The sequence below is a fragment of the Etheostoma spectabile genome, chromosome 2, assembly GCF_008692095.1.
Source record: "Etheostoma spectabile isolate EspeVRDwgs_2016 chromosome 2, UIUC_Espe_1.0, whole genome shotgun sequence".
Lineage (NCBI taxonomy): Eukaryota > Metazoa > Chordata > Actinopteri > Perciformes > Percidae > Etheostoma > Etheostoma spectabile.
The window spans coordinates 18,835,414-18,847,929 of NC_045734.1; the positions used below are offsets into that span (position 1 = coordinate 18,835,414).

Consider the following 12,516-nt stretch of genomic DNA (forward strand, 5'->3'; position numbering starts at 1 on the left):
ACATGACCTGTGTCCTTAATGGTAACTGCAGCCCTGAACTAAAGTGACAACTTAACATGCACTAGAAAGTTTAGTTAGGGTGAATAGGGTAGGTATTTCAAAAAAGGTTAGTAACATCCAAGGATGGGACACATTTATAATACCCAATATGTGCTTTGTCTAATCATTCTTCCAAACCAACTTCACACACAGTCAACATAACACACAAGTCCCTTTTTCTTATTTTTATTTAAAAGGGATCACACACGCCCTTTTTATATTATCTTCATAACATCACTTTAAAACATACTACAAACGGAAAACACTGCATTACCTAGTAAAAATAAATTACTGAGGAATGTAACAAAAACAGTCAAGGAAAAGTGCGGCAATCATAATTGCACTATTGGAGACGTGTCTATGGCTCCATTTAATGCGCTGGGTTTACTGAATAATTTCAACCCTGCTGTAAGCAAAACAAAGTTAAACAGTACAAAGGATAATTATAACAACAATAATAATCATACTGTAAGATTGCAAAACTAAACCAAAATCACATTGGTTCCATATATTGTGCGTACATCATATCTATTGTGGGAAGGGTGGTGGCATGGGGTAGGGCACCATTGGTGGTGGGGGTGGTGGCTGTTGGGCCTGTGGTGGTGGCTGAGAGTTGAATGGGAATGGTGGGTGGTTCATGCCATTCTGAGTGACCCTCTGCATGCCTCCAAACTGAGGGGGGCCCTGGAAGCTTTGGTTACCAAAGGCACCCGCCTGGTTTCCTGGAGTACTAAAATTACCCTGTCCATTGCTGTTGCTATAATTGTTGTTTCCATAGCTACCACTAGAGTTACCACCGTTACCTCCATAGCTGCCACCATTTTGGGCCTTATTACCACCAAAGGCACTCTTTGGACCATTGCTGAACCCTCTATCACTGTCCCTGTCCCTGTAGCTACTACCGCCAAAGTTGCTTCTCCCACCCCCAGAATACCTATCCCGACGATCATCCTTGTAGCCACCTCTTCCCCCCCTTCCACGACCTGCATGAAATGAAGACAGGAGAGGGACAAAATGAAAGTAGAGTGGGTTCATGAATACACTGAATCTACAACAACATGGCAGTGTTGGAGTGCAGGTTTGATTGCGATTGTGATAGTTTCTTCACAATATATCTATGTGCATAAGAGATCATTTAAATGATAGATTCATCACAGTGCTTCTAAGAACATAACAAGGTTCATGTCTAAAAAAAGGCCCTTTGAGACAATGACATTATATAATTGTATCCAAACGATATACGTTTCTCATAAAGAGGCATGCAATATGAATTAGTAACATTAGTAGAAAAATAAAATCAGCAGAGGGTTTGACTTTTCTTTCTTCACAAAGTCGAGCCAAAAAATAAATTGTCATATCTACTAAAAGATATACTGCATCTTCTTTGAAAACCATTAAAGTACACAAAGTATCAAGTGTTTTACCTCCTCTGTCCTCTGCCATCTGGATCAGCTTGGGGTTTATGGCCTGGTTGGCCTCGCGCAGCACAGAGATCAGGTCACTGGCTTGTTTCATGTTGTTGGGGGTGAAGAAGGTGTAGGCTGTGCCCGTTTTTTGACTTCGGGCTGTGCGTCCAATTCGGTGGATATAATCCTCAGAGGAGTTAGGGTAGTCATAATTGATGACAAATTTCACATCCTCCACATCTGTGAAAGTGTTGCAGTGTGGCAAAACAAAACAGGGAGGCCATACAGGATTTTGCACACCACAACAGCCAGATCAAAGGGAAAAGTTAGCAGCTGTGGAGGCTGGGGGGTGGAAAATGGTCACTAGTCTGTGGAGAAAATGTGTTAAAACAACATATGATTGTGTATACATCTACTCCATGGGAATACTACTGTGGGAAGAGAGAAACGATGCACACTCCAATTGCTTACCATAATCAAAAAGATCCAAAGGACATTCACTCTCCCTTTTGTTAACAAGGGAGAAAAAAAAAAATAGATTTAAGTCTTACCATAAAGGAGTATGCATTCACTAGTCCTTTCCCAATGCAGCGAAATCCCCCACAAATTGTCAAGTGACATCCAGGAGCTTCTACGCAGTTCGGCCACGATATGCACTGGGGCCTCTTCATGTGCCAATATAGGACCATTCAGGGGTACATTTTTGCAGGTCCGTTTTTCCCAGTACACTCGCAAAAGAAGCTTGATATTAAAGGCCGCACTGCATGTCTTGCCAAGACAAAATAGACCAAGTACTAATTTGAACAGGGGCCCCTTAAAAAAAATGAAAAAGGCCCAAGCGTTGAACCCTGTGGGACCCCTCACCGAGCACGGAACAATTCCCCCACCCCCTTCATCAGTCTCATCAAGGCAAGATCTTCCAAGAAGCCAGTGTTCACTTGAGAAAATGTCTCTCGTTGGCAGGTCTCGACATGACTATAAAACACAGGCGAGGGAGGAACTTTGGTTTGAGTTGTCTCACTCACTTTCTCCTCTAGATGTTACCACTACCCCCTAAACACATGTGCCAGGTCTCATCAATTTTCAGAGACAGATAAAAAGATTTCAAACTGCTCTCTCCATTTCAAGAAATCCAGCACTTTGACGGGAAAAGAAAATGACTGAAAGCTTATAAGAGGCTCACAAGCACCCATGCTATGTGATACAAGCTCCGAAAGGTAACAATTTTTCCAAATCTCAAACAAGTGACTTGCAATACAGCGCTCTCTAACACAACAGCATGCAAGGCAAAAGTCACAACATCAAGCATATCTTTTTTGTTTTGTTTTTTTACGTTTGAGTTGGAAACAGCTGGATGGCATTTGTCAGGTGAAATCCATGGACAGAGAACAGGTGTGCGTGTACATATCAGAGACAAAGGCTTAGCCACACAGCCTTTTGAAGATCACTGGCACACAAGAGCTTTCACCTCTCTAGGCCCACTGGGTGGCAAGCCAGTTGAGCACTTCCAATATGTCATCCTTCTCCCTCTCGAGGCCTGGGACTGTCATGCCTAGCGCCTGCCACAAAGACTCCACCTTAAGGTGAGAAAAACTCAGAAAATGCATAGAAAAGTTAAAGAAAGCAAAACCACTTTCTTTAAAGTAAGTGTAACACTGACAAGAAAGTGGTGCTACTCATTGGCATACTGACCCAAGCCACGGGAGGCCACATCTGTAGCGATGAGGATTGGAGCTTTGCCATATCTGAACTCTGAAGGGAGAGGGACAGTATTTATTTCAATTACAGAGCAGCCTGTGAGAAAGATTGTGAAATATATAGCATGCAATGTCATTATTAGATCTCACCATTAAGAACCCAGTCCCTCTCCTGCTGGCTCTTGTCTCCATGAATTCCCATTGCTGGCCACCTGTGACAGATAGATTGAACATTTAACACTACTGCAACTAGGGCTGGGTACCAAGTTGATACTTTTTAGGCACCAACCGAATTGCCTCCTTAGTCTGTCTAACGTTACACGTCGTAGAGACAAGTATGTAAGTAAGTAACGTAACGCACAGAGACAGCTCACGCAGTAGGAGCTGGAAAATAAAAAGATTTGTGCTGTACTGTGTCATAGTATTGGTACTAGGGCTGCACAATTAATCAAATTTTAATCACGATCACGATTTTGACTTCCCACGATCAAATTTGCTTGATCAAGTGTTTTTTTTCAAATGGGTAATTTCATAGAACGCTCCGGGTTTTTTGCAAAGCCCATCTACCGCTCCGTAAACCACTGTCTGCTCATGTGCCAGTCAGAGTGGTTCCCTGCACCACGCAGCTTAGTTTCTAGATGTAGACAGTCACAGAGGACAGAGTAACGGGAGGAAAATTCCACAACAGATAGCAGTTGGTTATACGTCGGTCTCAAGGTTTACCAGTTTACTAGTAAACAAGTGAAGGAGCTTTCTCAGAGATACATTTAAAAAAAAAAAAAAGATATATATATATATATATATCTATATATATATATATATATATATATATATATCTATATATATATCCTACGCTGTTTATTTCAGATAGCTAATTTTCATTTACGTGTGTTGCAGCTGTATGTCTATACAACATACAACATCAACATAAGAAGAATGCAGTTAAGTAGGAGGAATAAGAAAGAAAAGTTATCATTTGGCATAGCCTAAATGTTAATTTTCTAGATGAACAAAATAATTAAAATAACGAAAATAAATTCTTTGAGGGGAGGGAGGAGGAGATCCTTACCCATCTCTTCTCATCCTCCTGGTGAGCTCATCACAACGCCTTTTGGTCTCCACAAAAATAATGGTTTTGTTCTCCTTTTCACTCATTATCTCCTCTAGCAAACGGATCAGCCTGACAAAGAGACAAAGGAAGTTAAATGTAGTGTAGTCTTCTGTAAAGAAGACAGCCGTTTCAAAAGAGAAACTAGATGGCAGGTTATTTTGCTTAAGTTTCCAATTGATTGAAGATCTAAGTTATTGTTACATTATGTTGTTGATAAATGTTTTAAATCTGACAATGTAGTGTGGTACATTGCAAACAATGGTCAGATAGTATATTGCATAAAAGTCTAGTCTAAAAATGGCATAGCAACTTGCTTAATAAAAAAATAAAATGTAAAAGTCGAGAATCAAACCGTGAACTTTAATTGAATCGAATATGTGGAGAATTGTGACACCCATTTTTTTTTTAAATACTTGCCTGTTGGAGCCATTTGTTTTGCTTTGTTTATAACAATATTTCGTTGATGATGCTAATCTGCAGTTTTATGTTTGAGCACTGGAGGGAGCATTGCCTTTAGGAAGGCATATAAGTATTATAGCCAGGGATACACAGATGTTTGGCTAGGGGGCAAACACACACAGCTTTTCACAGTGTTGTGTCATGTTGGCGTGTCATTTGGTTTGATTTGTGTGCAAAAGAAAATGAATGGAACTAAACCAGAAATTAAATGGACTGTATTGATCGTGCTACGATGAGCAGGCCGTATGGAAATAAATGAGTCACAGCACTGAAATGCAGACAAATTGTGGACATTGATTACTGGCACCCAGAACATGCGTTGATGCAATTTCTTGCTTGGTCTGACCTCATTGGCCTAATGTAGGAGTTGGTAAAAGTTGGTACATTGCCTATTTAAACAAAGTTTGAGAGAAAAGGATAACTGGAACATGTATGACCAAGGACCGATGCAAAGTTATCCCCCCCCCCCATCACAATAGTTGACTCACTGAAGCTAATAAAAGATGTATGATTCAGCTACTCACTTGTCCTCCTTCTCCATGTCGTTGCAAACATCAACTATCTGCAGGATGTTGTGGTTGGCACTGAGCTGCATCGCGCCAATGTTGATCTGGATGTAGTCCTTCAGGAAGTCTTCAGCCAGCTGGCGAACTTCCTTAGGCCAGGTGGCGCTCCACATCAGGGTCTGTCGGTCTGGCTGGTAAAGACAAAAAGGAGGACTTTAACACTATTTTGCAGCTTCACAGTAAATTTAACCCTCACATTAAGCTGTTTATTTAAGGATGCACTACTATAACATCTAGTATCAGTAACGTAATCTTGGCGAGTTCTGAAGTATTTGTATAAGTCACAGGTTATTTGGTCAGCTTGTGTGGGTAAGTATTTATGTATTTTATTCTTTTCCCTGTAGCACCTTGCCAGCTAAGTCTTTGTTTGTCTATGAAAGAAAGAAAAAAAACATAACTTACCCGAATTTGTTCCACTATCTTGCGAATCTGAGGTTCAAATCCCATGTCCAGCATGCGGTCTGCTTCATCCAGCACCAGATAGGTGCAACGACGCAAATTAGTTTTACCACACTCCAGGAAGTCAATGAGACGGCCTGGGGTAGCGATGCAAATCTCAACACCTACAAATTTGTAAGACATACTTTTATTGATCCTGCAAGGGGAAATTACATTTTGTTTTCCCCCCAAAGCCTTCCCAAAAAAATACTATATATTTAAACTTAAAACCAACCAAACCTTAAATCATAAAATAAACACCTATTGGAACAGATTTGAATGAACTGAGTAAAATGTACATAGTGAGAATAACAAAGCAAGCCTACCCCTCTCAAGGTCCCTGATTTGGGGTCCTTTGGGCGCACCACCGTAGATGCAGGTGCTCTTGAGACGGGAGGCCCGGCCGTATTCAGCAGCTACCTGTTGCACCTGTTGAGCCAGCTCACGGGTTGGCGCCAGCACCAAGCACTAAAGAAAGATGTCAATATTATTCTTTGCTAATGGAGACACAAGGCCAGGGGCCTGTTTCTGGAAGGAGGAAACTATGAGTTTATCCCTGATCTCAGAGTTAATTTACCCTGAGATGTACTCAGAGTTTTAGGTTCCGGAACAGCTGATTTCAATCAAGTAGGTTGACTCAGAGTTAAGCGCGTCCACCACCACTATAAAAAGGTAGCATGAATGGAGCCATAAGACATAAGTCAGCATACTTATCTCTCTGGAACTACTTTTGGGTACAATTGGAATATATATATTTTGTTAAAAAAAATAAAAGTAACACGGCTGCTGCTGCAAAATAGTGAGAATTGGTGTGGGAGAAAATTGCTCCTCGAGTCAATGTTTAAGCTCTAATATTTTCTATTAATTTCATATTTAATCACAGTTAACCTATAATATTACTGGTGAAAACTGGAATGTATCATACCTATAATTGAATTGAGGTGCAATGCTAGTAACCACCATGTAATTAACTAGGGCTGCAGCTATCGATTATTTTAGTAATCGAGTATTCTACCGATTATTCCATTGATTAATCAATAATAAATACTAATGTTTTACTGAAGAGCAATAATATACAATAGTTGGTTTTAATTTTCGGAAAAATATACATTTTTATTGCCTACGTTAGGGTTTATCTTTCAAAAAAACAAAACATATTTAGTACATTCAAGTGCCATATTACATTGTTTTTACAGTAAACATTTTCTGAAATGCAATAACAACCTCAAACTAAAGCCCACATTAAACATACATAAACATTACCTTAAGCTGTGCAACTTAACTTTCAGAAGTACCTATTTCAACCTGAGACTGGTCTGTATATAGGCCTATATGTAAATATATAAGTAAGTATATAGGCCTATATGTATAATATTATTTTGATTACAATGTATAATGCAACACAAAGAATCTGCTGGGATGTCCGTGATGGGTGACGTTAGGGATATGAGGACAGATAAGGTTATGTAGGGTACATATCTGATAGACTGGGAAGAAAAACGATACCACTCAAATATGTAGTTATCTGGAAATGAAAATACATCTAGTCGGGCCTCAATATTATCTTACAACGTATGTTTAACTCCCTGCACAATAGTACAGCTTCTTCATCAACTGGATCATCAACAAAAGGAAATACCATGTTAGAGAAAAAAACAAACATTTTCTAATCTGCCTAACACAGTTAATAAACCAACCCTGTTTATTATTAATACAAATAAAACGCACTAAAATGCGCCTGATAGAATGAATGAATGAGGAAATGAAAGCATGCTGTGTCAGAGGGAGGAGACAGAGAAATTTGAGGTTAATTGAAGAAAACCTGCTTCAGACTAGTTCACAGGCTCAGTTACCATAGTAACTGACTCTGAGGTAGTTACCTCTCTTTCTGAAATGGGCTGGAGTTACCCCTCTGTCTCAAGTTTGATTAACCTCCCTTTCTGAAACAGAAAACCCAGTTTCCCCTCAGAGTTTTCACTAAACCTGCTTTCTGAAACGGACCCCAGATCACACACACTAGACCAATACTTTTTCAAGTACTTACAATAGGTCCATCTCCATGCTCCAAGAATGGCTGATGTTGGATGTGCACAATTGCAGGAAGAAGGTACTAAAGAAAGAAAAGTAAAGGTTCTGAGCTCTAAATAAAAATCCTAACTCATAGTGCACATGTATCAGTGTTCCAATGCGCACCAGCTGCCTAATTGTCATTTATTTTTACAACATAGCAGGATATATTTATACCCTCAGCTGACAAGTGTTTACATTGTATCAGGTTGCAACATCTTATCTTAAATGGCTAGTCCTATATTCACAGCATTGTGTTTAATCTTGGGCCACTCACTTTTGGCAACACCTTAATAAACTTATTCTACAATCTAAGTCTAAGTATTTTGCAAAAGTGTTACGTTTTAACAACCCAGGGGTGACAACAAATTTATCTTATATTGGTGCTGGGAAGAAAGGGTCCGAAAAATCATAACTGAAAAATATTTAACTTACTGCAAGGGTTTTCCCAGACCCAGTTTGAGCGATGCCGACCATGTCTTTGCCACTCAGGGCAACTGGCCACCCCTGAGACTGAATCGGAGTTGGATCAGACCAGTTCTGTTTGGCAATAACTTCCATGACGTAGCCTGAAGTAGTAAGATATGCAAGTTAAAGGGTTGAATATCAAACATTCTGACAATAGCACATTAATAGATAAAGAACTATTTAAGATTGTGTGGTGGAGCATTATTTCCTACTCACTTGGAAATGCAGCTTCATGGAATTTTATAATTGGTTTGGGGCAATCCCGGCCTTTGACTGTAACTTCTTTGCTTCTTCGGTACTGTTCAACCTCTTGCTGGAATTGATGGGAGAACATTTTAAATGTGACCACGGACAATACACATACTCCAAAGCCCACATGAATTTAGAAAAAAAACAAACAGCTAGAGACTGGTCTTACAGGTGGTCTGCGAGTGGCATCTGTATGTTCCTGGTAGAAATTCTTCTGAAACTTTGGAAGCTCGTCGAGGTTCCAGTGCTTCTTTCGCAGCCTCTCGCCAGGGTTGCCAAACTTTCCTGGTGGAGGTCCGCCCCTATTTCCTCCACCACCACCACCAAAACGAGGGGGCCCTCCACCATACCTTGTGTAAAAGAGTGGGACACATAACATAAAGCAGGGCCAGACCATAGACTGTAAATATTAATGGACAACACATCCGGTTTGGCAAAGTGCTGCAAATGCTGAAGTGCCTTAAACCTGCATTCTATCTGAATTCTAGCAGAGGGCGACATATGCAGTTGCAAAAGGAGGTTGGTTTCTGTAGAAGTCTGTGAGAAAGTGACCCACTTCTCCCTTGATTTATTACCTTAGCAAACATTGTCATAATAAGTTTATGGTCTCCATCGCTAGTTTTAAGTCTTTTGCAACACAGAATGATGTTCATTTTTTTTTATTATGGTCTAGTTGATTTTAAACTCGTCGAAGCGGGGGGTTGTTTTATGGTGTGTCTATGATGTGATTTCTAGTAAAAGTGTGTAATGTAACGCAGAGTGTAAGCCGCTCCTCCCTCACTACTCCCTCTCGTCTAAAATCGTCACATCCGCAAACAGGATGGCTGCGCCCGTAACGGCAAACTCAGTAGGCTCGTTGGAGATGAACTGTGCCTCACCTGTAAAGTGAACGAGAGCAGGCGGCAGCAGCCAGGGGCAGTGACAAAAATCTGCTCTCAAGTCGGACAGCTTCCAGCAGCCTTCAGGCTGAACAGAAAGTGACAGAAACACTGAGGTCCGCTTCTGATGTAATACAAATTTGATCTGACCCATTATCAGCTTGTACAAGTCTCCAGTTGTTTTAATTATGACAGAGTAGCTCTCAAAATGCTCTACATGTCTGTATCTGTCAATCTGTTGCTGATTGTATACTGTAAATGATCCGTAATCTGAACAGATTTAGTCTCTCTGACTTCTGAACGTCACTATCAGCCACGCAACATGTGGTTTGTACAGAATAAGCCTTTTAATCAGACAAATATCAATTAAAATCCCTCAAATTCAAAATCAATCATGTTGAGTCGATTTTAAACCAATCTGCTGTTAAATCAGCTGAGAGGCCAGGATTTCCCAGCATGCACTGGGTCCGCTTGGGTCTTGCCATAGACAGTTAAAGACAGATCCCATTGTTCCCATCCCCATCTGGACAGAGACCAGTGAAGGTCATTAGAAGCACTTCTATGGTGAGGACTAAGCATTACTGCGCAGCTTCCAACTGAGCTTAAAGACGTAGATGTGACATGAGCAACCTGTCGGAAAGTTCTAACTCTTCTGGTAGCTGTGCCAAGAGAAATCTCAATCATTCTGAATCTTGCAGAGACAAAGAGCGTAGGTTTATGTAAGGAGACAACATAGGCACAGGCTAATTATTGCTAACTTAAATGCTAGTTAACATAAGTAATTAAACCTAAAACAGCTTATGTTAGTCAAAACTGCCTGCAAACTTTTCCTGTACTATAAGGTAATTCCTCTAATATGAAACATTAAATTATGGGGGTATGTGGTTATGACACAATCGTTCCTCCTATTTTTACAAAAATGTCCGCTACGGCGCCATAACGTGAGATACAAGGTAATGGAGCCTTTTATACAGTGTTGTGTTTCTTTAGAAATAAACAATGGACAAATAGAGTCTTTAAACGAGTCAGATGTAAAGTTATTTGGTGTCAAAGTGTTGTCAGTAGGCTCGTTCTAGATGAGCCAGGTCTGTGCAGAATCAATCACTGGTGATCGGTGCCCATTGCCTGCCGGTTAGGTTTGTATCCGACTTGATCCCGACTTGCTCTGACGTCATGTACACATAGTCAACCACAATCTTACAAGAGCAAGGCGGCCGCAGTTCTGAGACGCAGGCAGCGCAGTTGCCTTTCACCAACTGCAAGACCCAGGGGGACCCAGAGCATGCTGGGAAACGCCGGCCTCTCAGCGGATTTAACAGCTGATTGGTTCACACTCAACTCAACATGATGACGTTTTATATGGGCTTTTTATTGTTTTTGAATGGGATTTTAACTGCTATTTGTCTGATTTAAATTCATATTCTGTACAGAACACATGTTGTGTGGCTGATAGTAACGTTTAGAAGTCAGAGAGACTAAATCCATTCAGATCACGGATAATCTACAGTCTGTTGTTAATTAAGATCAGCAACTGATTGCATGTAGAAAATTTTGAGAGCTACTCTGTCATAATTAAAACAACTAGAGACTGTGTACCAGCTGATATGTGGGTCTGATAATAATTTATTAAATCGGAATCGCACCAGTGTTTTTGTCACTTCCTGTTCAGCCTGAAGGCGGCTGGAATCGGCTGGAAACTGTCCGACTTCACCGCAGCTTTTTATCACCGCCCCCCGCTGCTGCCGCCTGCTCTAGTCCACTTTACAGGCAAGACGCAGTTCATCTCGAACGAGCCTAATGTAATGCCCACAGCGGGTGAGTGCTAGGTAACATCAAAATGACGTCAGAGCAAGTCGGGATCAAGTCGGACACAAATCTAACCGGTATGCAATGGGCGGCAATTCCCGGTGATAGATTCTGGTTCATCTCGAACGAGCCTAACAACTCATAGCACAACTCATCTCCACGAACCAATAGGTGATGTCACACATGCACTGTCCATTAATATACAATCTATGGGCCAGACATGACGCTTATTAAAAGGGGCATTCCACAAATTGCTCACATAAAAGTCAATAAACTAATAGATTGATGCACATTGAGTTTTTTTTTTATGTTTTCTGTCAACACATAATGCAACGGCTTTAAATTTGTATAAAAAAATTAAATGAAAAAAACGTCAAAGAATTTAAATCACCATTTGTGCAGGACTCGAGAAATAGTGTATACACCCTAGAGGAAAACTTTGGCACTGAATAGTATCTGCTTTACAAACACTGAGTGTCTCTGGCGTTTTTCCATAACAATAGCTAGTGTTAATATTGACAACCCCATAACAGCTCACAGTGGAAAATTTAAAATGTACAGCACATGAATATTGCCGTAGGCTACTCATAAAATACTCACCGGTAACCTTAAACTGTCAGATTACTGAACTGAGATTGATTTAAACATGAGACCATTTTGAGGCTCGAGCCTTACCTGCGGTGCAAACATTCTAGGTGACACTTAATGGAAAACAATAAATTTGTCCTCTGCGACATAGATCTTTGTCTCGGATGTGCATCCGAAAGAAGAGACGCCACTGCGTCACATGATAGCAACTACCCGTGCAAACGGCTCAGCCCATGGCCGACACAGAGATGTCGTTCGCTGCCATTTTAACATTGTTACCGCTGACAGGCAGGGACACGTTACAGATAACGTTACGTCAGTGCAGGGACGCTTTAGTTTTAGACACGAATATAGCTAAAAAAAAAACAACTAGTGGCGACAAAAACTACAAGACAGGTGACTTGTTTTGAGAATACAGCCATGACAACAGTGCCGCTAGCAACCGTATGCTAGGCAGTTCATCTTGCCTGACTGTTGACGTTAGGAATCACAGAACTGACAGTTAACTTACCCTCTATCTCTGCCACGATCCCTGTCTGAAAATCCAGGCATTATGTAGCTAGTAGACTACTGTGGTAGAAGCGGACTTATATTTAAATTCCTTTACCCAGTCGACAAAACAGAAGATTATTCCAAGAGCTAAATTTGGCACAGGCAAAACAAAAAGAAAATGCCAGCAGACAACAGTCTGTCTGGAGAGACGGATGTGATGTAAGACGGGGCGGATAACATTGTATCAATACG

The 12,516-nt window shown here is 40.7% G+C and overlaps 1 protein-coding gene across 1 annotated transcript; it reads right to left on the reverse strand.

The window, feature by feature from the left end:
- Positions 1 to 209: 209 nt before the first annotated feature.
- Positions 210 to 12,516, reverse strand: LOC116700056 (probable ATP-dependent RNA helicase DDX5). Its single transcript, XM_032532896.1, has 13 exons — positions 12,284 to 12,516; positions 8,670 to 8,850; positions 8,468 to 8,564; positions 8,219 to 8,352; positions 7,761 to 7,826; positions 6,043 to 6,184; positions 5,681 to 5,841; positions 5,237 to 5,409; positions 4,212 to 4,322; positions 3,293 to 3,354; positions 3,138 to 3,197; positions 1,464 to 1,685; positions 210 to 1,022 (listed from the first exon to the last, which is right to left on the reverse strand). The coding sequence occupies exons 1-13, from the start codon at positions 12,322 to 12,324 to the stop codon at positions 568 to 570; spliced, it is 1,905 nt and encodes a 634-aa protein (XP_032388787.1). The 5' UTR covers positions 12,325 to 12,516; the 3' UTR covers positions 210 to 567.

Coding starts and splice junctions, on each gene's coding strand:
- LOC116700056 (XM_032532896.1), bottom strand. CDS start 12,324: ATGCCTGGATTTTCAGACAGGGATCGTGGCAGAGATAGAGG. Junction 4,323..5,236: donor GACATGGAGAAGGAGGACAA/GTGAGTAGCTGA, acceptor TCTCTTTGTCAG/GCTGATCCGTTTGCTAGAGG. Junction 1,686..3,137: donor TGTGGCCTCCCGTGGCTTGG/GTCAGTATGCCA, acceptor ACACTTTCACAG/ATGTGGAGGATGTGAAATTT.